Source organism: Rhinatrema bivittatum, chromosome 2, assembly GCF_901001135.1.
Source record: "Rhinatrema bivittatum chromosome 2, aRhiBiv1.1, whole genome shotgun sequence".
Lineage (NCBI taxonomy): Eukaryota > Metazoa > Chordata > Amphibia > Gymnophiona > Rhinatrematidae > Rhinatrema > Rhinatrema bivittatum.
In genome coordinates this window covers 266,019,987-266,047,379 of record NC_042616.1, presented here as the reverse complement: position 1 = coordinate 266,047,379, position 27,393 = coordinate 266,019,987, and the positions used below count along the sequence as shown (strand labels likewise).

At 47.2% G+C, this 27,393-nt stretch overlaps 1 protein-coding gene across 7 annotated transcripts in view; it reads left to right on the top strand.

Moving 5' to 3' along the window:
* Positions 1-27,393, top strand: part of HERPUD2 (HERPUD family member 2) — a 168,162-nt gene that overhangs the window by 50,466 nt on the left and 90,303 nt on the right. For 6 of the 7 annotated variants that reach the window (XM_029589484.1, XM_029589481.1, XM_029589483.1 and 3 more), the window contains exon 4: positions 12,688-12,765. The exons of the other annotated variant lie outside the window; for it this stretch is intronic. In XM_029589484.1, coding sequence (XP_029445344.1) covers positions 12,688-12,765 — 78 coding nt within the window. The remainder of the gene's footprint in view (positions 1-12,687; positions 12,766-27,393) is intronic. 7 annotated transcript variants of the gene reach the window in all.

The window sequence follows — 27,393 nt, the reverse complement described above, 5'->3', positions numbered from 1 at the left end:
CTGCTTTGTGCGTCGGGGTAGTAATAGTCTGTTTGAATCCTAGTGCTGAGAGGGAGATCAGGAGGGCATCACAGGCAGAGGATTTGGGGTTAGCATCCATGTGGAGGTTGAAGTCTCCGAGGATAATTGCAGGGATATCAGGCTTGATGTTGTCTACAAGGAGCTCAATAAGAGGAGAGGGGTCATGCTCCAGAAGGCCAGGGGGGGCATAAATGAGGCAGACTTGAAGGGTGTTGGATTTGAGTAACCCAATTTCCAGTTTGGGGGGTGGGGAGGTGGGTTGGAGTTTAAGGTTAAGGTGTTTTTTAGTGGCCAGGAGTAGCCCTCCACCTCGTTTCTTGGGTCTGGGGATAGAAATAATGTCGTAGGTTTGGTGGGGTAACTGGTTAAGGAAAACGTGGTCTGAATCTTTTAGCCATGATTCAGTAATGGCGCATATATCAGGATTGTCATCAGATAGCAGATCATGGAGAATGGGGGCTTTTTTGAGTATGGATTGTACATTGATTAAGGTAATAGCTAGAGATGCAAGGCCTAGAAATTGGGTGAAAGGGGAGATCATGATTGGAATTAATGATTTCCGGGAGATGGGGGGGTGTGTATGGAAAGGGAAGGTTTTACGCAGGTGGGGGTGGTAAGATATAGGGATGGGAAGATGGCACATAGCACATATGAGGGAGACAATTTTACTAAAAAACAGACAATCTGCAATTGAGGAAAATATATCCCAGTGGGCAGTAGTGATAAGGCAATTCAAGCAAGAGTGGCACTTAAAAGAACAGGTACTGAAGCACATGTGATATACATTTGTTCCAGTGTGAAGAAAGCAGAGGTGCGAATAGTACGATCAAAAAGTCCCGGTGTGTCCCGGTGTGTCCCAGAGTCAGTGTGTCACAGAGTGCAGTAGTGCCAGAAACAGTGTTAAAACGTGCAGATAGGTAGCTTACTTATTGGGATGATCCAACAAACACATCATGCTCATTCTCCGTTGCTCCGTTGCTGGGCACCTGTGATGGGGTATGCAATGCACTTTGCTGTCGTTGGTATCTGGGCTATAAAAACGGACAGTGCCGGTCCACCTTGAGACTAGGCTTCGATAGTGTGGTTGTAGGCTGGTGATGTTTCAGGTAGCTGTAGTTATGCCCAGGTGGGTGGTGTTGTCTGCATGGGGGCTTTGTTAATTTGCAGGACCTCATTGGAAGGTTAACGGGGCTCCTCGGGGCTACGCCGAAGGGGCGAGACAAAGGGGCAAGCCCCTTTGTCGTGCTCCCCTTCGGCGTGCGACGCCTAGGCGTTGTGGTCGCTTTAAAGGGCTCCTGGCCCTGCTGCTATTGGCGGCTGTGCGGGCTGGGATTGGCTGCTTCGCGGCCCGGAGGAGGGCTGAGGGTGGCGCCTCAAATCGCGGCTGCGTGCCGCGTGGTCGGCGCTGGGGGCCGCCGGGGGCAAGGGTGCGATTAGGGCCTTACCCCGGTGGGTCTCGGCGCCGGCTGCGCAGGCCTCGCACGGTCGGGGACGCTGGCTGTAGCAGGTAAGAGGCTGATTCCCGGCGTCGCGGTCGCTTTAAAGGGCTCCTGGCCCTGCTGCTATTGGCGGCTGTGCGGGCTGGGATTGGCTGCTTCGCGGCCCGGAGGAGGGCTGAGGGTGGCGCCTCAAATCGCGGCTGCGTGCCGCGTGGTCGGCGCTGGGGGCCGCCGGGGGCAAGGGTGCGATTAGGGCCTTTGTTATATTGGATCTACTCGTAGGCACTCATATGCCAGGAGACCCTACAGATCTTACCAGTCCTTTCGTACACAGGCTTACCCTGCGTATCAGCATCCTGCTCCATAACAGAATACCTCAAACCAACGTAGAGGTAAAGCACGTAATCAGAGACAGCAGGTATAACAGCCGGCTACTGCAGTGAAAGCGACTTCATCTTTTTAGCTACCCAGCCACCACCACAACATCAAGCACCACCCGGCAGGATTCATTCCTGCCTGGGAGAGAATAACATCCAATCAATGGGTTTTGGAGATAGTATGTCACGGCTACCAACTCCAATTTGTCACAAAACCCATATTACCTCATCTTTCCACTTTCAAGAGTCACAACTTCCAACCACAACTGGGGGAGGAAATTGCTTTGCTTTGCAAACAACAAGCAATTAGACAAATTTACCTGTGGACCCAATCAGTAGGATTTTATTCCCCATACTTCCTCATACCCAAGAAGTCGGGTGGCCTTCGCCCATCCTAGACCTAAGAATTGAACAAATTTCTCACCGAAGAGAAATTCAAAATGGTATTGTTGAAATCAATCCTTCCTCTGATTCAAACCAACGATTGGATGTGTTCCATCGACCTGAAGGATGCTTACACACACATTCCAATCCATCCATCCTCGTGGCATTACCTATGCTTTCGCTACAGGTATCAACACTACCAATACAAAGTTTTCCCCTTTGGACTATCGGCTGCACCCAGGGTGTTCACCAAATGCATGATAGTGGTGGTGACTTATCTCAGACAACAAGGTATAACCATCTTTCCATATCTGGACGATTGGCTCATAATCTCCCCAACTCCAAACATCTTACTCGAGCACCTTCATTGAATGATACAATGCTTGCAAGAATTAGGATTGGTGAACAATTTTCAGAAATCACACCTACAACCAACACAACAGTTACAGTTCATAGGAGCATGCCTGGACACTACGCGCAACAGGGCATACCTACCAAGCGACAGAATATCACAATTCCATCTTCTGTTACATACCTTGAACCATGTTCGGAGACCTTCAGCGAGACAGGTTTTAGTAGTCCTCTGCCACATAGCAACGACGAATTTTATGGTTCCCAACAGCAGGCTACACATGAGACGCCTGCAATGGGGCTTGAAACGTCAATGGAAACAGCACCCGCAACCATTGACACAGAAGTTATTGACCGCTGAAATGAGAAAAGATAGAACATGGTGGCTCCTAAACTCCACCCTATCCAAGGGAGCATTGTTCAGTTCCCCTCCTCACAATGCAGTATTAACTAAAGATGCATCTCGCAAGGGCTGGGGTGCACACCTAGAGATTTACAAAACACAAGGGTTATGGACAATCTCGGAACAAAACTTGCAAATAAATTTATTAGAACTTAGAGCGATTTGGAATGCGTTGAGTGTTCCAAGACCACCTGAAAGGATGCAGGGTAATGATCTACATGGACAACCAAGTCGCGATGTTTTACATCAACAAACAAGGAGGGTCAGGTTCATGGATAATCTTCGAACACACTCACCGAAATTGCATACATCTCCAGGCAACTTACCTACCAGGAGTTGCAAACACAAGAGCGGACAAGCTAAGCTGCATCTTTCATCCTCACGAATGGGCACTCAATATTCAATACAGAAATAGCCCAAGACACATTCATGCAGTGGGGGACACCTTCGATAGATGAATGCTCAAGTTCCCAAATTCTGCTCGATAAGACCAAGCCAATTCAGGATCGCCCAAGATGCCTTCCTTATCCCCACCCGGACGGCTTGATCGCCGATCACGCGACCGCTCCATAGAAAATAGCAAAACCTGAAGAAAAAAAAAAAAAAAAAAAAAAACCGCGTCTAAGCCCGCCCACTGTACTGACGCCCACCAATCTGAGCCAGCCCTGCTGGGATTTAAACGGGGCTTCATTGGCGCGCCAAAGGGGCCTGCCTTTGGCGCGCACCCCTGGAGGGCACCCCTGCTGAATATAGGAGATATACCTAAATTGGACTGCCAAGATCTCTCCTCTCAACTGCAAGTATCACAACTGCTTACTCAAGTCTATCCCTTCATTGAAATGAACACCTTTCATATCCCTATCCTCAAATACACAAACTTTGCACACAATACCATAAAAACCAAGCTCAACATTCCATACGACAAATCCCTAATTCCTATCATGACTTCACCTCTGTCCCAAATCTTAGGACTGATGACCACCTCCATATTGCTTATAAATATTCAATCCATCCAAAAAAAGGTTACACTTCTAAGTGACATCCTTACAGACGAATCCCTTGATATCTGTGCATTAACAGAAACATGGCTAAAAAACAGACACCGCCATTATTAATCAACTACCTACAAACACTTATAATATTTTCTCCGTGCCGAGACCTAAAAAGAAAGGAGGCGGACTTCTTCTGGCTACCAAAAAGAAATTCAATCTTACTCTGCAAACCATCTCTTCACCGCCCAAAATTGAAATTGCACTACTTAAATCAAAAGCCCTACAGATATGCCTTATATATGCTCCTCCAGGCATATTTGAAAATAACCCTTCTTTACTCACTGAATATATTTCTAAATACATCAACGTTGACATCCCAGCAATCATCCTAGGAGACTTTAACCTCCATTTTGACCGCTCTCCACCTACTCCAGCCTGTGAAATTACCGTTACTATTCTTAATGCCCTTGGATATAAACAACTGATCTCGGGCCCCACTCACAAAGGTCACGCTCTTGTTGACTCTAATCTAATTAAATGCACACCCGTACCCTGGTCAGACAATTACCGGATCTATTTATGCTGCTCTATCACTCACAACCACATCTCTTCTCACACCAAAAACAGAACCATCACCTTCAGAAAACAATGCAAAACTGAAGACATCGCTGAAGCACTCTCAGAAGAACTCCTTAAATTAGACCTCACTGATGCCAACTCGGCCTGTTCCTCTTGGTACCACATAACCAACAACGTTGCAAATAAGCTTTGCCCGCTACAGACTAAAGAAATCAACACAGAAAAGAAAGATAAAAAGCCATGGTACACCCCGGACCTTAGAAAAGTGAAACTTGAACTCCGTAAAATAGAAAAGAAATGGCGTAAAAACCAAACTCCTGTTTTATTACAGAAATTTAAGTCACTCCACCATGAATACCAGATAATGACGAACGAAGCCAAGAAAACCTACTATGCTTTGAAGATCCACCAATACCAATTCAATCCTCGAGCTCTTTTTCAATATGTCTCTTCCATCATCACTCCCCCAACTAACTTCAATCCAAATAATGATGATGAAAATAAATGTGAAATACTTGCATCCTTCTTTCATGACAAAATCAACGCTTTTATGAACCGTATCTCCTCTTCATCCCCTTCTAATCTCCTTACCAGCACTACCTCTCCACTGATTCCTTCTACACACAGACCACCCATTTACAATACAAATCTACACAGCCTATGCACTGCCTCACTTACAAAATTTGAAACCGCAACGACACCAGAAATTGAAGGTATTCTCAAAGCTAAACCAGCAACACACCCATTTGACATCTTACCTACAAAAACACTCCTCGCCATCCCTTCAAGAATTGCAATACCTATAACAAAGATTCTTAACAAATCTATCACTTCAGGAATCGTTCCTACCAAACTCAAGCACGCCATAATTAAACCAACTCTGAAGAAACAAGATTTAAACCCTACAGATCCAGCAAACTTTCGCCCGGTCTCTAACTTACCTTTTCTCTCCAAAATACTAGAGAAAGTCATCAACAAGCAACTCACCGAATTCCTGGATGAAAATCAACTACTCTCCCCATTTCAATATGGATTCCGCAAGTACCACAGCACTGAAACACTCCTTCTAACACTCTCTGATACTATCCTAAAAGCATTAGACGCTGGTCAATCATATATACTTGCCCTGCTGGACATTTCATCAGCATTTGACACAGTCAATCACAACATCCTCTTAACACGCCTCTCTCAAATTGGCATTGCTGGTAGTGCTCTAGGTTGGCTTGAATCCTTCTTGAACGGCAGGAAATACAGTGTAAAAATTGGCCAGCAGGAATCCAAACCTAAAAATCCGCTACAAGGAGTACCTCAAGGCTCTTCCCTATCTTCCACACTTTTCAATATATACATCACTCCACTCTGTCAGCTATTAATGAAACTAGGTCTCCCACACTTTATATATGCAGATGATGTGCAGATTCTAATCCCTATCAATAACTCCTTACCCAATGCGCTCAAAATTTGGAATACTGCACTAGCGGAAATTGAGAGTCTATTAACTGAAAACTCATTAGCAATAAATACCAACAAAACAGAACTGCTCATTATTTCTTCACAAAACAACAACCAATCGAACCCTACTCTACAACCTCTATCCGACCATCACACAATACAACAAGTCCGCAGTCTTGGTGTCATAATTGACAATCATTTTACATTAAAAAAATTCATCACTTCCACTATTAAAAGTGGTTTCCACAAACTTCATACATTGAAAAGGATAAAACCTCTACTACACCCAAATGACTTCCGGACTGTACTACAGGCTACGATATTACCTAAATTGGACTACTGTAACTCCTTACTTCTAGGTCTACCAATGTCTCAATACAGCCACTACAGATGCTACAAAATGCAGCTGCACGCTTGATTACTAACACTCACCGCCATGAACACATTACTCCAGCACTACAACTACTACACTGGCTTCCGATTGCATTTAGGATAATATTCAAGGTACTTACACTCATACACAAAACATTATATAACCAAGATATACACTGGTCTTCTGAATTCTTTACATTCCATACTTCGGACAGACCAATTAGAAAAATGCACCTGGCTAAGCTAAATACACCGACGCTTAAACATAAAATATGTCACAACAAGAGAACGAACATTTACGATAGCTGGTATTAACATATGGAACAAATTACCTGCTGATCTGCGCTTGGAGCCCTGCCACAAGAAATTTAAACAGAATTTAAAAACATACCTGTTTAAATGAGCCTACAATTTATGAACCTTACTCTTCATATTAAATTATTTTATGAAATGATTATATTACTTTCTTCCCATTCCAATCAGTTACTTTCAATTACGCTAAACTACTTTTGGTGTCCTATCTTCCTGCATTATGACTAATATGGACCTAAAAAATTTCTGTACTGTTTATAATGTTCCTTTAAGTTGATCCCCAGTACTATACGCCCTAGCTTAGTCTAGTTTGGTTTTATTATACTATAATTTGAATGTTATCAGCTATTGTATCCTTTCTTAAATATGTTGGATTGTAAAGCCTGTTGCTCACTTAATGTTCATTGTAAACCGAGGTGATGTTTGCCAACGAGCCGCGGTATATAAAAGTAAATAAATAAATAAATCCCGTGGATGGCAGGCCTCCTTATACGCCTTTCGTCCCATACCACTCATAACAAGGACAATTCAAAAGTGCATAGCAGACAAAGCTCAACTGATACTCATAGCCCCGGCTTGGCCGAGGCAACCATGGTACAGTTTCCTTCTCCGACTATCCATCATGGATCCAATTTAATTACTAAATTGCAAGGATCTTCTCTGCCAAGATCAAGGGACGCTTCTACACCCCTACACTCATCTCTCCACTTGACAGCATGGAGATGGAGAGGCTCCTAACAGACCAGGGAGTTTCCACCTCGGCACAATTCATCTTGTTAGAATCCAGGAAACTCTCAATGAGGAAAAATTTTAGCTAAAAATGGAAACTTTACTCTACATGGTGCACTTACCAAGGTGTACCACCATTGGACTGCTCACCTGAGTTGCTCTTTGATTATCTTCATACATTATATACAGCTGGTCTAGCAACATCATCCATCAGAGTTCATCTCAGTGCCATAGGGGCATATCATAGACCAGTTAACAATATTCCTATATCCAATCACACCTTACTATCTCATTTCATTAAGGGGCTAACTCATATTCGTTCTCCGATCTCTAAGCCTCCAGTTCCATGGAACCTCAACATAGTTCTGGAACAGCTCATGCTTTCCCCGTTTGAACCCATGCACTCGGCAGTGGAAACTGGTATTCTTGGTTGCAGTAACATCAGCATGAAGAGTTAGTGAATTGCAGGCCTTGGTCCATTATTCTCCATATTTGCAATTTCATCACCAAAAGGTCGTTCTCCGAACTCACCATCCTTCCTACCAAAAGTGGTTTCTCAATCAGACCATGGAATTACCCACCTTTTTCCCTAAACCTCATGCAAATGATAGGGAAAAACTACTGCACACACTAGATTGTAAAAGAGCTTTAGCATACTACAAAGAAAGGACAAACTTGGACTCCTGGGTTTCTCAACTCTTTGTCTCCTTTGACCCAAAGGCACCTGGATTACCAGTGGCTAAACACACCATCTCCAGCTGGATAGCACAGTGCATCAAATTCTGTTACCATAAACAGAAACTACAACTACATTCAGAGCCGAAAGCTCACCAAGTCAGAGCAGTAGCAGCCTCATTGGCACACCTAAGGAATGTGCAACCCATAGATATTTGCAAGGCAGCTACATGGTCATCGCTCCATACCTTCACATCTCACTACTGCCTTGATCAACAGGCAGCCACTGATGCAAAGATAGGGCAAGCAATCCTGCAATCTCTATCCTCCTGTCCACGGTGACTGCCACATTTGTCAAAGATCACGTACAAACATACATATCATAAACAACGTGATCGGGAGCTTGGGACTCCCATGACAGCATGGCTAATTCTTCAGCCCTGCTATCGACGGGGAAAAAGCAAGTTTGCTTACTGTAAACTGTGTTTCTGTAGATAGGATGAATTAGCCATGCTGACCCACCCTCCTCCCTGGCAGTCACCAAGTCTTCGACTACACTAAGGCTTAATCACAGACTAAGGAGATCCTGTTACGTTCCTGCGCGGGAACACACGCGCAGCCGCAGAGAGCAAAGCTGTGATCTCTGCTTTGACAAGCGCCGCCTCCCGGACCTGATTGACAGATCCCATGACAGCATGGCTAATTCATCCTGCTATCTACAGAAACACTGTTTACGGTAAGCAAACTTGCTTTTACTCTAACATTTTTGTAATTTATTGGAAATATTTAAATTTAAATAGAAAAACCTTGCAGCTTGATATTTCACTTGTTTGTTCACATTATAATGAAATTAAGAGTAATTTTGAAAGAGATGTCAATAGGTAAAATTGTGCTTTACCTATGGAAATGATTTGTTTTATAAAATTGTCTACCCAATATGAGGGTAAACGTATGCACATAGGTTTATCCAACTGAGCATGTTACCATTTTTATGAGGGGAATTAACTGTTTGGGTGGTAATGCCAAAATCTTTAATTAGATTTGCAAATCAAACCAAACTATTTTTGGAGAACAGAAAGTCAGCCAAATATATTATGACTGAAAATATTACATATTTACAGCACTAATCTGACTATACAAGGATCGTTAAAATATGTAAACAGGGGGGCAAGATGGCCGCCGAGCAGTGAACCTGCGAGAGACGCCGGAGGGGAAAGGTGTCAGACATTTTCCTTCAACTAATTTACTTACCCGAAAATGCCTCATACGAAAAGAGAGGGCCGACTGAGGGGTGAGACTATTAGTTCGCCTTCAGAAAACTCGCGACAGCCACAGATCTCTGGCTTTTTCGTGGGCATACCATCTACAAACCCGGGAAGCTCCGTCGCTGGGGGAGCAGCTTCTGAGTATGAGCTGTCCTTCCTGATCCTTGAGACTACTCTAAGCCCCGGATCACCGAGGAAACCAGATCACCCTGGAGACATCGAGATACCTGGCCCTTCTTTGGTGAAAGCAGGAGCGGCCATGGTAATGGCCTGGGAGAAAAATATTGGTGTTCAGCGATTAGGAGCCCTGAGTGCCAGCGTTCAACAGCAGCTGGGGGTGGTGAACCCAGGAGAGGAAGGTGAAATGGGGAGTCCTGCACAGGCTTCTTCACCGCTGGCTCCAGAGATTATTCCCCTACCATTGTCACCAGGTATGAGGGAGAGTTTGGGAACTGTGGAAGAAGAGGGGATGGAATGTCTGAGAATGCTCTCTCTTTCCCCCCTAACAGCTAAACCTGATGTAGTAACTCTTGAGGGGATTTGGACAATGCTAAGCTCTATTGAGCTCTATAAAAATGCTTTCAGCAACAATTGTGGAGATAAAAAAAAGAAAAGCAAGCGACTGTAAATAATAATTTGATATCTACATATACAAAAAAGACAGATGAAGTGGAAAAAAACGTCATTAATTGAGAATAAGCAAACAAAATTAAATCTGAAGCCAATACTGTTAATAGGTTAGAGACAATAGAAAATGCTTTGCGGGCACATAATCTTCGGATTTTGAATTTTCCTTTATTGAGATTAATTTCTCCAATGGAGTTTAAAAATTATATGACCCAGATTCTCAAGATACCAGAAAATGCTTTACCAGTAGTAGTAAAAGCTTATTACTTACAACAAAGATCACAAATTTCAGAACAAGAACAATCCTTGAATCTGTTAGAAATGTCTTCAGATGTATAGATGTACGGAGATCAATGTTAGTTTCTTTTGCTTTTCTTTCTGAAAGGAATCACGTGATGCGCTTGTTTTTTAGGAATCGACAATTAAATTTCTATGGGAGCCCCCATATGGATATTCCCTGATGTGGTTAAATCCACTCAACTACGTTGAAAAGAATTCCTCAGGCTTCGTCCTGAGGCATTAAAATTGGGAGCACATTTTGTTTTGAAATATCCCTGCAAGGCCTGCATCAGATATTTAAATGTAATTTGTTTTTCTTGACCCTAAACAATTGAGATCATTCTTAGTAGCTCGGACCCCTGTTATAGCTTCCACAGTCCCAGTGTGAAATAATGTAATAGATGGTATAACTCGGTGAGTTTATCTATGTGTTTGATTGAATTTACATGGTATTTTGCTCTGATCTGCCCCTAATTACTGTATAATCATATTTTCTTATAATTTAAATGTCATAATATATATATATATATATATATATATATATATATCATATTTTGTCAAGATCACGCCCAACCGCTCAGCACGCTGTGGGGCTTTGCTGGGCTTCAGGCCTCCGGCTTCGCTCATATACCACGTTCCGTCCACTTGCACAGCTCATGCACAGCGCTGCTATGGACTCCTCCCGGCCTCTAGTCAGAGTGCCAGGCCTAGTCCTGGCACTCCCAAACAGTACACAGAGAAAAAGGCCTTATCACAAAAAGGGTTTAATGTAGTCCTGTAGCCTCACCAGCTGCAGCCCTGCAACAATGCCTGGTTGACCTTACAAACCCCAAGCCTAACTGCTTAGGCTCTCTTTAGCAAGCTCAGAGTTAAAACCGCATTCAAACCATATTTTCCTCCTAACCTCTCTTCAACATCCTTGTATAAACCCAGGATTTACCATCCCCCAACCTCCTGGTTATTCCACCTCCATAGAGGAACAGCTGGAGCTTTCCTCTTCCCAGCTTACCTCCATCTCCTCCTCCCCAGACTCTGAGGAGCCGGGCTTTTGTGGCCAGCTCCACCACGGTGGCACGCCCCCCCTCCTCAGCTTCCATAGACTCTGCTGAGTCATAGGGATCAGTCCCAGTTTCCTCCACCTGTTCCTGCTCATTCTCCAGCCAGGGGTCAGGTGTCGGTTCAGGGAACCTGGGAAGTGTAGTCTTTGCTACCTTCCTCAGCGCCCTCCGGTGGCTAGGTTTGGTACTGCCAGCTTCTGCTTTTCTCTGTCCCGGCTGTTTCTGCCCCTGGCCAGGTCGTACTGGACATTGATTTTTCTGTATAAGAATGTTTTGTTCTTTGAAAATTTTCAAAATTGAAAATAAAGAATTGAAAAAAAAAAATGTAAACAGAGAGGCTCTGTAAGCAATACGTTAGAACTTACTGGCAGTTGTCCAAACTGCTTCTTATAGATCAAACAAGCTGTTATGGCAGTGTCCCCTGTCTGAGTCTTTAAGGTTTTCACTACAACCTTTGTTTCTGAAGATGCCGGGTTCAGTTGCACAATTCATTTGACGGTTTTGCCAACCGCATATGCACTCTGTACAATTTCAAGGGTTCTAAACCCTCTGGTCCGGTTCGGAATTTCATTTACTTACGCGGTGGTCCCAGGACACAGACTCAGCCTGTCCACGCCTCGTTAACGCCATTAAAGGGTTCGTTCGGGATTCTCCCGACCTGAAGCTTTGTTTATATACCACGATGTTGCCGATTCAGCCCTCTCAAGACTTTTTGGAATTGATCCCCCTGATGCAGCCTGACGCGAAACACGGCCGTGTCGGGGCTTTCTGTGATTACTCATTCTAATTGTTTGATTTAAATTTGGTGCACTATTGTTGCGTGCACATATTAAAAATTTAACATTTTGTTTAAAGTGGTATTGTTCAGTTTACGTTAATTGCCGCACATTAATATTTTGTTGCTATATTTCTAAATGTGTGTGCTCTTTACTCCGCTCTCCTTGCATGCAAAACATAACTATCACAGAACCAAGCTAACCACAACAAGGAGGTGTTCCCAGTTGGGGAGGTATTTGCACTGATGCAAATGATTTTGCGTTTTGAAAAGCATGCAAGTAAAATTTCTCTATACACATAATAGTGTAAATGTGTGCAGGTAAATCTGATGCAAATTTTCAAATTGGACTTGTGTATTATATCAAATTTCAAAGCAGACTTTTATCTTGTGTATGTTTTCTGCCTAAGTTACATGGGCTGTTGTAAATTCCCCCTCAACCCCCCATAAGAAATTGTTTTGCTTCAAACTAAGGGCTTGATTTACTAAGGCTTTTCTCAGATTCTGTATTTATGGAAAAAATGCTTAGAAGATGACCCTAAAATTGGTGTCAGTTGTAGCGAAAGTTAGTTTACTTTCTTTTTCTCCCTTTTGCAGTCTGTAAGGGATCAAAGACTTGTGTATTCTGGCAAATTACTTCTTGATCATCTACAGTTGAAAGATATCCTCAGAAAAGTAAGCTTCATATAAACATTTAATTGTAAAACAATTTTCTACTATTTTGGATGTAAAATGTGTTGTAGGGAAAATATGAACATATCTTGAATCCAGTTTGTTTTTGTAGAGAAGAAATAACATTCCATTAGAAAGTGAACATATAAACACATGAAATGATAAAAGGTAATGACTGAGAGAGCCTAGAACATAATAGATAATGACAAATGGACAAATCCTTTGTATTGACGTGGGTTCATGCCTCTCAGTCATAATCCAGTTGGAATTCTTTGGTTACATAAGAAACTGAACCACCGGTTAAGCCTCTGGGGTGTGCTTTTCCATGGTCCTGCTGCCCGTCTCCTCCTGGCAGCTTCCCCGGTTACAGCCTTGGAGGTTCACCAGGCCAGGTACCCCAGTCTCTGTTTCCTGTATGTTACCCTGTTGCTTCCAGGGTATCAAAGCTATGGATTCAAATGCTCTTGCCCCACTTGGTGAGCTGTGCTTAAGCATATATAGTCCTGGTTGTCCTGCTAGTTTAGTCTATTTTCTTAGCGTGTAGACAGATGGACTCAGGACCAGTGGGTTTATGCTCCACTGCCAGCAGATGGATATGGAGCAAGCTGATGTCACAGTATATATAGTGCTGCAGTGACCCCAGCCTGCTAGTATTATCTGTCTCCAGCAGATGATGGATGTGCATCTCCTTTTGGGGATTGCTTCGAGCTTTTTGGAAGGAGAAATTTGAAATTTCTTAGCATGTAGCCAAATGGACTCAGGACCAATGGGTTGTTTGCTCCCCTGCTAGCAGATGGAGACGGAGTCAGGTTTCAAAGGTGACGTCTCCTTAGATACACCCTGCAGTGACCTCAGCCCTTCAGTATCTGTCTCATAGCAGATGTGGACGTGCTTTCCCTGTTGGGATTGCCGTACTCTTTAGAAGAAGAGATTTTACCTTTTAAATTGGAGAAAGATTGAGCCCTGCGCTTCTGTACTGATACCTAAAGGTCCCTCTCCCAGTTGAGAATGCCTGAGGCAATTTCTGAGATCCCTCAGATGTGTGCCTTGGTCTGGTAGCCGTTTCCCGGTGTGGACTTTGCTGCTGAAGTAGCTGAAAGGCAGCAGGTGCAGGAAACATAGCGTGGCAGTGACTGCCAAAGCATTCTCTCCCAGCAGCCGGAGACAGTCTCTGTACTCAGCTGGTAAGCACTGAGCCCAGGTAAGTAAAGAGAGAAGAGGATTCCTTTTGAATGAGAGACGTTGGAGAGGTTTAGGTAAATATTCCTCCAGTCTCCTTGCTTGGCACACCATACTCATGATGTTCCCAATCCTGTTGGGGTAAGGGGAAGTGGGCTTCCGAGCGGGTTGAGCGGCTCCGCTTCAGGCTCTGTGGGGACACTGCGTGATAGGCCATGGCGGCGCCATGTTGTGCGCGGTTTTGTGCGTCTCCATTGTCCACCTTAGAGTGTCGGTAGGTGCCGTGCATGCCGGCTCTTCGCACATGCTGTGCGTGTAACGTCATGCATATGTGCATGCTTACGTGCACTCCAGTGTTGCGTGCATCCATACACACACTCCTCCTTAGGCGCAGAGTTTAGGTAATGGGCACATGAGACGTCTCACAGCTAATCGCAGAGGCGCTCAAAATCTGTGTGCACATGATTTCAAGCGCTAGCCAGCTGAGCACGTAGTTACAGTTCCTAATGGCTCCGGCAGCAAAGAAACATAAGCGCCATTCCCTTTGTGCTGCCTGCCGTATTAGGGCTACTCAGTCTGACCTTGATTCTTACCTATGTCAGCACTGTGAGGAGGCTTGAAATCTGGCCTCCCAGAACTTTGCTAAGCCCAGCTCCTCCCATTCAAAGAATGGGTCAGCCATGAACTTAACTGGTAGCACCCCAGATTTGTGTAATCCAGGGGCTGGGTCTGCCATGGGAGAAGGAAATTCAGCAGCACCTACCCCAGTACCTCCTGGGCTAGGCATGGATTCTGTGACCTTTTCTTGGGTGGAATTGTTTCAAGGCCTTCAAGCCTTCGTACAGGTGCAGTCTGTTTTTTTTCCTGCCTCTTTTCTGGCCGAATCCCAGCCAGGAAAGCCTCACTCTCCCAGCCCATGCCTAGTCTCACCAAGGGTATCCCTGGCAGGGACCCAGACACCACAGACTTTGGGGTAGATTTTCAGACAAGCGCGAACAGCCTACTTTTGTTTGCGCTCCAGGCGCAAACAAAAGTACGCTGGATTTTAGTAGATACGCGCGTAGTCGCGCGTATCGGCTAAAATCCTGGATCGGCGCGCGCAAGGCTATCGATTTTGTATAGCCTGCGCGCGCCGAGCCGCGCTGCCTCCCCCCGTTCCCTCCAAGGCCGCTCCGAAATCGGAGCGGCCTCGGAGGGAACTTTCCTTTGCCCTCCCCTCACCTTACCCTCCCTTCCCCTACCTAACCCACCCACCCGGCCCTGTCTACACCCCCCCCCTTACCTTTGTCGGGGGATTTACGCCTCCCGGAGGGAGACGTAAATCCCCGCGCGCCAGCGGGCCTGCTGTGCGCCGGGGGGCGGGTACGGAGGGCGCGGCCACGCCCCCGGGCCGTAGCCACGCCCCGTACCCGCCCCCAAAACGCTGCCGACACGCCCCCGGAACGCCACGACGACCGGGCCCGCCCCCCGACACGCCCCCGACACGCCCCCCTCCGAGAACCCCGGGACTTACGCGAGTCCCGGGGCTCTGCGCGCGCCGGGAGGCCTATGTAAAATAGGCTTCCCGGCGCGCAGGGCCCTGCTCGCGTAAATCCGCCCGGTTTTGGGCGGATTTACGCGAGCAGGGCTCTGAAAATCCGCCCCTAAGAAGGGAATCCAGATTCCTTGGAAGATGGGGAAATTCCTCCAGGTTTGGAGCCATATTGAACCATGTTACAGTTTTTCCATAGAGATGAATTGCTGGCCTTTGTTTCCCAGACCCTGAAGACTCTGGGAATTCTGGCATGGACCCTATGACTGAACCAAAGAAGAATCCCATCCTGGTGCCTCTTGCTATTTTCTGATGCTGGAAGCCATCCAGGAGTTGATTTCCCTGGAATGGGACTTCCCGGAAGCTAGTTTTAAAGGTGGCTGAGTACTGGAAGCTCTATACCCACTGGATCCGGTGGCAAGAAAACGCATGCGTTTCCCTAAAGGGGATGCCCTGGTCTGTGCCGCTTTGAAGCGAACTACTGTCCCAGTGAAGGGAGGAGCAGCCTTAAAGGATACGCATGATAGATAGATGGAGTCCATCCTTAAACAAGCCTTTGACACGACATCAATGACACTACAGATTGCTTCTTGTTGTGCCCTGGTGGCTTGCTCATGCCTGCTTCTCTGGAGAGAGGCAGATAACTCAGAAGCGCATTCCAGAGACGCTATGGAGCCTGCCACTGCCTTTTTAGCTGACGCAAGCTTTGACCTTGTCCTGTACCTTGGCTAGAGGAGTGGCCTCAGTGGTAGCAGCCCGAAGACAGCTATGGCTGCTAAATTGGTCAGCGTATGTGACCTCCTAAGGCAAACCTCACAAAGATGCCCTTTAAGGGATCTCGTCTGTTTAGAAGCAAATTGGAAAAGCTGGCCAGTAAGTGGGGTGAATCTCAAGTACCTCGACCACTGGAAGATAAAAAGAAAGAGGTTACAGCGCCCCTCACCTATGAGGGGTCGGTCCAGGGACTCCCAACACTTTCAGCCCTACAGGAACTCGACGTTTCAGACGTCTCTGTCCTAGGGAAGGTCTGTCCTTCTGGAGTCAACAGTACAAGAGACGGGCTGGTTCGTGTTCAGGATTGGCCCGAACTCCCCACTGATGTTTTGCTGACCTATCCACGGAACAAGGAGATAAGGGGTTGACTGTCTCTCTACTACCAGCGGTGAGTCGAGATGACGTTGGAGAGATGGGTACTGGATATCATACTAGAAGAATACACGCTGGAGTTTCGCAGCACTCCTCGGGACATATTCATGATGTCTCTGTGCCACTCCCAGCACAAAAGAAGCTGACAGTGGAATCTACCTTGATAAGGCTTCTCAAATTGAAGGCTATAACTCCAGTATCTATGCCCCAGGAAATACAGGTCATCATTCCATCTATTTCATTGTACCCAAGGAGGGTTCCTTTTGCTCCATCCTGGATATCAAGAGCGCCAACCAATATCTACATGTAATTCATTTCCACATGGAAACTATGTGCTCAGTCACTATACCGTACAACCGAGCGAGTTCTTAATGTCCCTGGACCTCTCCAAGACCTACCTTCATATTCCAATTCGGCAAGACGACCAGAGTTTCCTACGCTTTGCGGTGCTGGGCTGCCATAATCAGTTCCGGGCACTGCCCTTTGGCCTGACCACCCCCCCCAGAACATTTTTCCAAAATTATGGTAGTCATGGTGGCGGCACTGAGGAAGGAGAAATTCTGGTGCACCCACACTTGATCCGTGTGAAGTCATTAGAAGAGAGTCTCCAAATTGCCCTGCTTCAGGAGCTTGGTTGGGTCGTGAGCATGGACAAAAGCAGTCTCAAGCCCTCCCAGTCCTTAGAATATCTGGGAGTCCGGTTCAATACCAAGCAGGACAAGGTTTTCCTCTCACCCTCACAGATAAGGAAGTTGATGTTCCAAGTGCATCGGTTGACAAACGTGATATGCCCCAAGGTGTGGCGCTATCTTCAGGTCCTCTGATGGCGGCAACCCTGGAGGTAGTACTGTGGGCAAAGGCCCACATGTGTCCACTCCAGTGCTCCCCTGCTGTCTCAAGACTGTTCAATTTACCTCTGCTTCATTGGTGGCTACAGGAATCTCACCTGGGCAAGGGTGTAAGCCTGTCCCCACTGAACTGGCTAATTCTCACGACAGATGCGAGCCTCCAAGGTTGGAGCGCTCATTGTCAGGAACTGACGGCCTGGGGTGTTGGACCAAGGAAAAGGCGCGCTGGAACATAAACCTCCTGGAAGCCTGAGCAGTCAGTTTGGCATGTCTACGGTTCAGCCACAGGCTCCAGGGTCAGGTGGTCTGCGTGATGTTGGACAACGCAACAGTGGTAGCCTACATCAACCGCCAGGGAGAAACCAAGAGCCAGCAAGTATCGAGAAAAATCTCCTTATGGAATGGGCAGAATTGAACCTACAGATGATCTCTGCCTGCCACATCAAGGAAAAGACCTAGTCAGAGCAGACTTTCTAAATAGGGAGAGTCTGGATCCAGGAGAATGGGAATAGCCGGCCAGAGCCTTTTAGCTGCTGGTAGATCGCTGGGGCCTCCCATTCATAGACCTGCTGGCCACATCTCACAATGCGAAAGTTTCCTGATTCTTCAGTCACAGAAGAGATCAGCGATTCCTGGGAATTGACACCCTTGTTTAGACCTGGTCAGAAGAGGACTTACTATACACCTTCCCTTAGTGGCCCCTGCTAGGCAGGGTCATTTGCAGGATCGAGCACCACAGGGGATTAGTCTTCCTACTGGCTCCAGATTGGCCCAGATGCCTGTGCTATGCAGACATGCGGAGGCTTCTGGTGGAGACCCACCCTCCATGCCTCCCACCGTACAGGGACCTGTTCCAGCAAGGTCCGGTCCTTCATGAGGATCCAACTCTATTTTGTCTTGCGGTTTGGCCCTTGAGAGGGCTCGCCTCATGAAGTGGGGATATTCGGTGGTAGTAATTACCACTTTGCTCTGCACGCGGAAGTTCTCGATGTCCTTAGTGTATGTACGGGTCTGGAGAATATTTGAGGCTTGGTGCGAGAAACATGGTGTTGCCCCTCGGATGGCCAAAATCCCTCTGGTTCTGAAATTTTTACAGGAGACTTGAATAAAGGGTTGTCTCTTAACTCCTTGAAGGTCCAGAGAGCCGCTAGGTGAACGGAACCTGCCTGTTGGCGCATCCAGATGTGGCCCGTTTTTTCTTAATGGGGTAAAGCACCTCCGGCCATCCCTACGGTGGCCGGTTCCCTTTTGGAATCTTAATCTAGTATTGGAGTTTTTGGCAGGGCCTTCCTTTCGACAACTGCACAGTCTGTCCTTAGCCTGTTTAATCCTGAAAATGGTGTTCTTGGTTGCGATATGCTCGGCTTGTCGCATCTCTGAACTACAGGCGTTGACCCCAGGAGCGTTACAGCTTCTTGCCCAGGGTAGTCTCGGAATTTCATGTGAATCAGTTTGTTTCGTTCCCATCCCTAGATAGGCACAAGGATACGGAAGACTACCACCTCCTCCGCCGTTTAAACATCAGTAGGCTTTTGGTGCAGTATCTGGAACTTTCAGAACTGGTACGTAAGACAAGACCACATGTTTGTCCTTCATGGTAGAAGGAGACAAGGCGAACCAGCTTCGTGGGCTACCATAGCTCGCTGATTAAGGAGGTGGTCACAGGAACTTACGTAGTGGCAGGAAAACCATTACCCTTTCAAGTTAGAACTCATTCCACTATGGCTCAGGCAGTATCCTTGGGCACCTGAGCCAAGTGGCGATGTGGTCTTCCTTGCATACCTTCTCCAGGTTCTATTGCCTGGACGTTCAGGCCCAAGAGGATGCAGCCTTCGCAAGGGCGGTGCTAACCGGACCACAGCCAGCCTCCCACCCCGATTGAGAGTAGCTTTTATTCATCCTATTGGTCCTGAGTCCATCTGGCTACACGCTAAGAAATGGAGAAATTACTTGCCTAATTTTGTGTTTTTTATTGTAGACATATTGACTCAGAATCCCGCCCACAGCTGCCCAAGAATGGTGCCAAGGAATCGCCCATGAGCTGAATATCGATTTGAGGAAGTTATGGGTAAGCAGTCGCCCAAACCCTAGATCAGGGAAGCTATAATCTTGCTGGGATTCAGCGTTTGTTTAGTTGGTTGAGTACAGTTATGGTTATCCATTTTTGATCAAGTTTTTCAATAGTATGTCCACAATGGCTTTTGAAGAGAATACTGAAGGACTGAGGTCAGCTTTGAAACTCAACTCTGTCTCCATCTGCTAGCAGAGGAGAATATAACCCATTGGTCTTGAGTCTCTTCTGTCTACACTGAGGAAAACAAAATTATCAGGTAAGTAATTTCTCCATGCTAAAGTCTGAATAGAAAGCCCCGCTCTCCTGCACTGATACCTAACAGTTCCTCCTCCAGGTGAGAATTCCTGAGATGATTTCTGTGGCCCCTCAGATGTGTGCTGGGCTTACTGGCGTGGACGTATCTGCTAGTTCAGCTGAAAGGCAGTGGGTGGTGGGGGCCGAGCGCAGCGGTGACAGCCGATGCCCTCTTCCCCCGCATCCAGAGACTGTTTCTGTACTCACCAGGTAAGCGCTGAGCTCAGGTAAAGAGAGCTTTCACATAAATCAGAGACAGAGGGGTTTCAGGATTGTGTCCGTTCTCGGCGCGCCATACAGACATTCGTTCCCGTTGGGGTTGGAACTGGGCATCCGGGCAGGTTGAGCAGCCCCCAGTGGGCTAGGCCCTGCATTTAGGCTTTGCTCTTGCATGCTGCGAAGTTGGCCGCAGCGGTTGTTTTCATGCGCTCCTGTGTGTGTGCTGCTGCCCTCTTATTGGCCGTCTGTGTGTGCAGTGCGCTTAGTTTGAGTGGTTTTTTTTATATGCTTCACTGGCCGCACAGTTGTGCGCGCACTTAGCTGTGTTTTCTTCTAGGCACTTAATTTTTGGGTGCATTTCTTTAAGTGCAAATTGTACCGACGCACGCCTACTGCCACGATGGCGCCAGTAAGCAAGAAGCTTAAATGTCTTTCTATTTGTGCTACCTGTCATATTAGGGCTTCTCAGCCTGACCTGATGATGGATTGATAACTGCTTTTGCTGGGGGGATGCCAGATCTTGGTTCTCCCTTGACTGGCTCATCCACTGGCGAGGGCAGTTCTGTGGGACCAGTTCCTTCTGGGCTTGGTTAGGAACCAGCTGCTTTTTCTTGGGTGGAATTTTTACAAGGCTTACAAGCCTTTCTTCAGGAACGGTTCTCCGCTTCCCCCATTTCTGTTCGGTCGGACCCTCAGCTGATGGCTCCTCTCTCTGCCAGTCCTATGCTTAAGTGCTGGGACTCACCTCTGTTCCCTGCAGGTTTTCCCAGCAGGAATCCGGATGGCACTGAGGTTGATCCTGATTCTCTGGAAGATGGGGAACCGTATTGAGCCATGTTGTGGTTCTTTCATAGATATGAACTGTCGGCTCTGATTTCCCAGACCTTGAAACAGCTGGGTGTCCCTAGTTCAGATGCTGTCAGAGCCAAAGAAGAATCCCATTTTGGATTCCTTATGTAAAGCCTCTTGTTTTGTTTTTTTTTTCCTGTGATGGATGCCATTCAGGAATTGATTGATCTGGAATGGGACGCCCCAGAGGCAAATTTTAAAGAGGGTCGGATATTGGAAGGCCTGTACCCCTTGGATCCGACTGTGAGAGAGCGTTTGTTTTCCTAAAGTGGATGCTCTGGTATGTGTCGTTTCTTAGCAGACAACTATCCTGGTAGATGGAAGAGTGGCCTTTAAGGGTGTGCATGATAAGATTGAGGCTATTCTTAAGCAAGCCTTTGAGGCAGTGGCGATGCATTTACAGATTGCCTCCTGTTGTACCCTAGTGGCGAGATCTTGTCTGCTTCTCTCTCAGGAGGTTGATTAGTCCGGAGGGAATTCTAGAGCAGTTATGGAACCTGCTGCCACCTTTTTAGCAGACGCAGGCTGTGATTTGGTTCGGACCTCGTCCAGAGGAGTAGCATCTGTGATAGCAGCCAGGCATCAACTTTGGTTGCGAAATTAGTCTGCTGAGGCAGCCTCTAAAGCCAATCTTACCAAGATGCCCTTAAAAGGCTTGCTCTTGTTTGGGAGCGAGTTGGAGAAACTGGACAATAAGTGGGGTGTCTCTGGTTCCTCTGTTGCTGGAGGACAAGAAGCAGTTACAGTGCTCCTTTGGTATGAGGGGTTGTCTCCGAGGTTCCAGGCAATATCGTCCCTACAAAGGAACGAATTTTCAGTGGACTTAGCCTTTCATTAGGTCTCTGTCTTTTCATCCCCAACAGCTATCGAGAGGAGTGAGCTTGGGTGGCGGACCTTCCCAAGCCTCCCAATGAAGGTTTGCCGACTCACTTTCCGGAGTAGGAAATAGGGGGATGTTCTCCCTCTTATCTGAGGTGGGTCAAGATCATGTCGGACCAGTGGGTCCTGGAGATAAGAGAAGAGTATACATTGGAATTTTGCAGTATTCCTCAAGACATTTTCATGGTGTCCCCTTGCCACTCCCCACAGTGGAGTTCACACTTCAAAGCCTCCTCAGACTGAGGACTGTGGTTCTGGTGCCCATGTCTCAAAGTATGGGGCGATAAGACATCTTTCCCTGTATGTACCCGGATCAGTCCAGACAGCTGGATTTTGCCTCCCCTTCAGCAGATGGAGACAAAGTTTTTGACTCCCTCTTCCCTTAAGAAAAAGGGAAAATATATATAAACCTACCAGACATCTCAGATCTCTCTCAAAAAACTTATTAGATATCCCTACTGTTAAATCAGCAAAACTTGAACTTACCAGAAAAAGAGCATTCTCAGTGGCAGGTCCTGTTTTATGGAATTCACTTCCAGATCACATTCGTCTCACTTCATCAATACAACAGTTCAAAAAACTATTGAAAACATACTTATTTCAGAAAGCATACACCTTAACTATTTCATAAACTCAACACTTATTCACTTCAACTGTTCTCTCTTCTTTCAGAAACATTCACACCATATAATATTTACTTTCTGCTAATATCCTTTGAAAAAAATAGCTGGATATGAATATATACTGCACTATGTTAGCTTTTAATTGTTTTATTTTTGTTTTTATTTTGTCAAGTTCATTTATTGTGTATGTTTGGTTGTAAACCGTTTTGATTAATTCTTTTGAATTGTAAAAGCGGTATATAAACATTTTTAAATAAATAAATAAATAAAATCTTTAGATTCAGTCTCCCAGGGGGTAGTCAGGTCCTGAGGGGACCATCCCCCCTGTTATCGAGGCATCTGAGCAGGGGGTTTAAGACCTTGACGTTCACCGCTTGCAGCCAGCAGGATTGACACTGGGGAGCCCAGTTCACTCACCCTGCAGGGGAAGTAAGGAGCCTGTTGCCAAAGTTCGCTGTGTTTAAAAAAAAAAAAAAAAAAAAAACAAAAAAAAAAAAAAAAAACCAAACGAAGAAAAGGGTTTGGCAGCCGGGAGTGAGTAAAGCATTCCTGAGGTAGGATGTGGCTGCTTTGTGGTAGCGGCGTGCCCTGTTGCCATCATCTCCCTTTGGGAAGGTTTTCTCTCTCGTTTTTTTTTTTTTTTTTCTTAGCCATCCCGGTGCCTTACCCGCGATCTTCCTTTCGCTGCCGTGGTGCGGCCTGCTCGGCTTGTGGTGCAAGCGTGCACACCTTTTGTGTGCCGGCCTATGCGCGGAGTGCCTCCCCGGGGAGGGGACCTCCCATTCTGGGGCGCGGGTGAAAAGTTCTGCCTGCCTTGAGTTGGTGAAGCTGCCTTCAGCGCAAAACCCTCCAGAGGGCCCGTTCCCGCTAAGCGCAGGAATGGAGGCAATTTTGGCTGCACTCGCGTGGCCCGCAGAGGGGGAAGGAGAATTCCCTCCTTTGCTGTCACTGGGGGGGGGCCGAAACGCAGCCTTGGACGATTTTTCTTTGGCTGTGGAGCCCGGTGAGGCCTCAGATTCCTCTTCTTCAGATTCGACAGAGTTTATATGGCAGCTGCACAAACTGTTCAAGGCCAGGAACGGAGATTAAGAAACACAGAACAAGATTACCTAGATGCATGGTCACATATCTTTTATTTTATTTTTATACTCGAAAGATAATGTTAGAGAACTCCAGGTTAAGCACAATTCTTGTATGATTCTTATTAACCATATAAATGGACTAGAGCCATGTCACCTATCTTATACCTTATATAAATATGTACCGACACTGAAATGGCACTTTCATAGATACTTTTGTAACCAAACTAAATATATGTGCCTCTATGTAAACCATTGTGATGGTGCATTACTAAACGACGGCATAGAAAAGATTTTAAATAAATAAATAAATCAGTTGGGCGCAGTGGCAGGAAGGGGGATCCCTCCCATGCTGCCAAGCATTTTAAGGGCGCGCGGGAATGGGGCTCCGCATCGCCTGTGAAGCCCGAGGCCCCTGATCCTCTCGGGGCCTCAGATTGGTCATCCTTTGAGGTCGTCGCTGCTTGCAGTGCCCCCGAGTTACGTGCGGCCCTTGGGTCCATCTGGGCCAATGGATGTGCATGTGGACCAGGATCCAGATCTGGTGGGCGAAGATCCGGTGCTGGAGGATCTCCCAGCGGTCGAAAGCGATGACCCCAGGGTGGTGCACTTGTTTCATAAAGAGGAACTGGCCCCGCTGATTCCTACTGTTTTAGAGGAATTGGGCATTGAGGCCCCACCTGACAGTGAGACCCTGGATGATGTGGATCCTTTGATGTTGGGCTTGACTAGGACTTTTTTCCTTTTCACTCCTCAGTCACCGCCCTGCTCTTCTGGGAGTGGGATATTCCGGATGCTGGATTGAAGGTTAGCAAGGGCATGGACAAATTATATCCGCTCCCTGAGGAAGCGCTGGACCTTCTCAGGATTCCTAGGGTGGATGCAGCTGTGACCAAGGCTACCATTCCTGGGACTGGTGCTGCGGCGCTCAAGGACCTTCAGGATAGGAAGCTGGAGGTTCACCTCAAGAAGATTTTTTTTTTTTAGGTCTCTGCCCTTGGAGTTTGGGCCGCTATGTGCAGCAGTTTTATGTTGTGAGCAGGCCTTCGTTGGGCAAAGCAGCTTCAGATGGATAAGTCCTTGTCGGCCGCGGAGGCTCTCCAGGCGGAACGGTTGGAGGCCATGGTCGCCTACAGTGCAGATATGTTGTATGACTTGTTGAGGACCTCTGCGAGAGTTCTGATTTCTGTGGTTTTAGCTCGCAGGCTCCTCTGGTTGAGGAATTGGTCAGCAGACATCTCTTCCAAGGCGCAGCTGAGTTCTTTGCCCTTTAAGGGTAAGCTGCTGTTTGGCAAGGAGTTAGAGGAGGAGATCAAGTCCTTGGGTGAGAATAAGGTACACAAATTGCCTGAGGACAAGCTGAAGCCAAGGAACCCCTTTCCCCCTGGGACAAGCTTCTGGGGAAACCGTAGGTTTAGGGCATCTAGATCCTTTGTTTCTTCTGCCCGGCAACCCGAGCAGGGGGCAGTCGGAGAGTCTGCCCTTTTGCGGCCGCTGGCCCAGCAGGGATGGTGCCACCCCAGGCATGGGCGGTCCAAATTCCTCCCAATGAAGTGAGGTTGGTCCACTCCTCGGTGCCTCTCATCGGGGGGCTGGCTGGCTCTTTGTCGGGGAGTGGGCCAAAATTACCTCTGACCGGTGGGTTCTGGATATAATCGGTTGAGGTTATGCTTTGGAATTTGCTTGGCCTCTCCAGGCTTGTTCCTTCAGCTCCCCATGCTCTTATCAGCAAAAGGAGGCAGTGCGAGCTACTGTCCACCGCCTCAGAGACTTGGGGGCCGAAGTGCCAGTGCCTCCTGCAGAGCAAGGAAGAGGCAGGTATTCCATCTACTTTGTAGTACCCAAGAAGGACGGCATCTTCAGACCCATCCTTGACTTGAAGGTGAACAGAAAGCGTTGGGTGCCGCATTTTCATATGGAGACCTTGTGGTCAGTGATTGTGGCAGTCCACAAGGGAGAACTCCTTGCATCCCTGGACCTGACTGAGGCTTTTCCTGTACATAGGGATTCATCCCGACCACCCAAAGTTCCTAAGCTTTATGATCCTAGGGGAGCATTTTCAGTTTTGCAACCCTGCCTTTTGGTCTAGCGACGGCACCCAGGACCTTTACCAAGGTGATAGTGGTGGCCGTGGCTCTTCGGAAGGAAGGGGTCCTAGTGTATCCTTACTTGAACAACTGGCTGATTCGAGCGAAGTCAGAATTTCTCTGTCACGAAGCGGTAAATCTGGTCCTGTTCCTCCTGCGGTCCCTGGGTTGGATAATCAATCTGGCCAAGAATTATCTGGTTCCTTCCTACACTCGGGAGTTCCTGGGAGCCCTCTTCGCAACGGCCACAGGCAAGGTGTTCCCAACCGAGGGCCAGATCCACAAGTTGCAAGCCCAAGTCGCTCGCTGCTGGGCATGCGCATACCCATGGCTTGGGATTATCTACAAGTTCTGGGTTACATGGCTTCCACCTTGGATACACCAGGACCCCTTCCGAAGGGCCATGGCCACCATCACCTTGGTAAAGGTCCTGGGTGCCGTCGCTAGACCGAAAGGCAGGGTGCAAAACTGAAAATGCTCCCCTAGGATCATAAAGTTGAGGAACTTTGTGTGGTCCAGGGATGCAAGGAGTTCTCCCTTGTGGACTGCCACAATCGCTGAACGCAAGGTCTCCATGTGAAAACACGGCACAAGAAACTTTCTGTTCACCTTCTTCAAGTCGAGGATGGGTCTGAAGGTGGAAGCTCATGTGAGGCCTCTACAATCAGTATTACTATCCTGCTGGGATCCAGTTTCCGAGCAGTTTCAGCTTTCACTTCCTCTCACGGAATCTGTTTGTTCCAGTCTCTCCTGGTGGCTCAACCTGGATAAACTTCACTGCTGAGTGGACCTGGAGGTTCCTTCTTGGACGGTGGTAACCACTGATACCAGCCTCTCCGACTGGGGAGCAGTTTGTCAGAGTACTTTTGGACATCGATGGAGTCCTCATGGTCCATCAACTGGTTGGAGATCAGGGCCATGCAACTGGCTCTCCAGTCTCTCCTGTTGGTGGAGGGAAAGCTGGTGAGGATCCTGTCGAACAATGCCGCAGCTGTGGCTTACATCAATTGCTAGGGCGGCACCAAGAGTCGAGCGGTAGCCCTGGAAGCCCAAGACTTGTTCAGCTGGGCGGAACTGCATCTGCAGCGGATAGCAGCCTCTCACATTGCAGGCTCAGTCAACATTCAAGCAGACTTCCTGAGTCGTCACAATTTGGATCCTAGAGAGTGGGAGCTGTCTGATCGCGCCTTTCGTCTCATATGCAGCAGGTGGGACAGCCCTGCATGGACTTGATGGCGACCATCCGCAACACCAAGGCCCTGCGGTTTTTCAGTCTGTGCTGGGAGCGGAAGGAGTGGACGCGCTGGTCCTCCCTTGGCCATCAGATCTTCTGTTTTTATATGTGTTTTCTCCATGGCCGCTGATCGGGAAAGTGTTGCGCTGAGTAGAGGTGCACAGAGTAGACGCAATTCTCGTGGCTCCAGAATGGCCGAGGCGTCCGTGGGTTGCAGACCTGGTGAACCTAGCAGTGGAGTCCCTTTCGGTTTCTGAGCTGGTCGGTCCTCCTCCAACAAGGGCCTGTTTGTTTGGAAGCGGCGGATCGCTTCTGTCTCGTGTCCTGGCTTTTGAGAGGGAACACCTAAGGAATAAGGATTATTTGGAGGCAGTGATTTCTACTCTTGCAGTCCCGGAAAACATCTACTTGTTTGGGATGTGTTTGAGTCTTGGTGTGCAGAGCGCAGGGTGGACACGACCCGTGCCTCCATGGCTGATGTCTTGGCATCGTGAAATGTTTGTCCTTTAACTCACTGAGAGTTCAGGTAGTGGCTCTAGATTGTCTTCAAGGGATCGTGCGCAGCGTTCGTTTGGCATCTCTCTTGGAC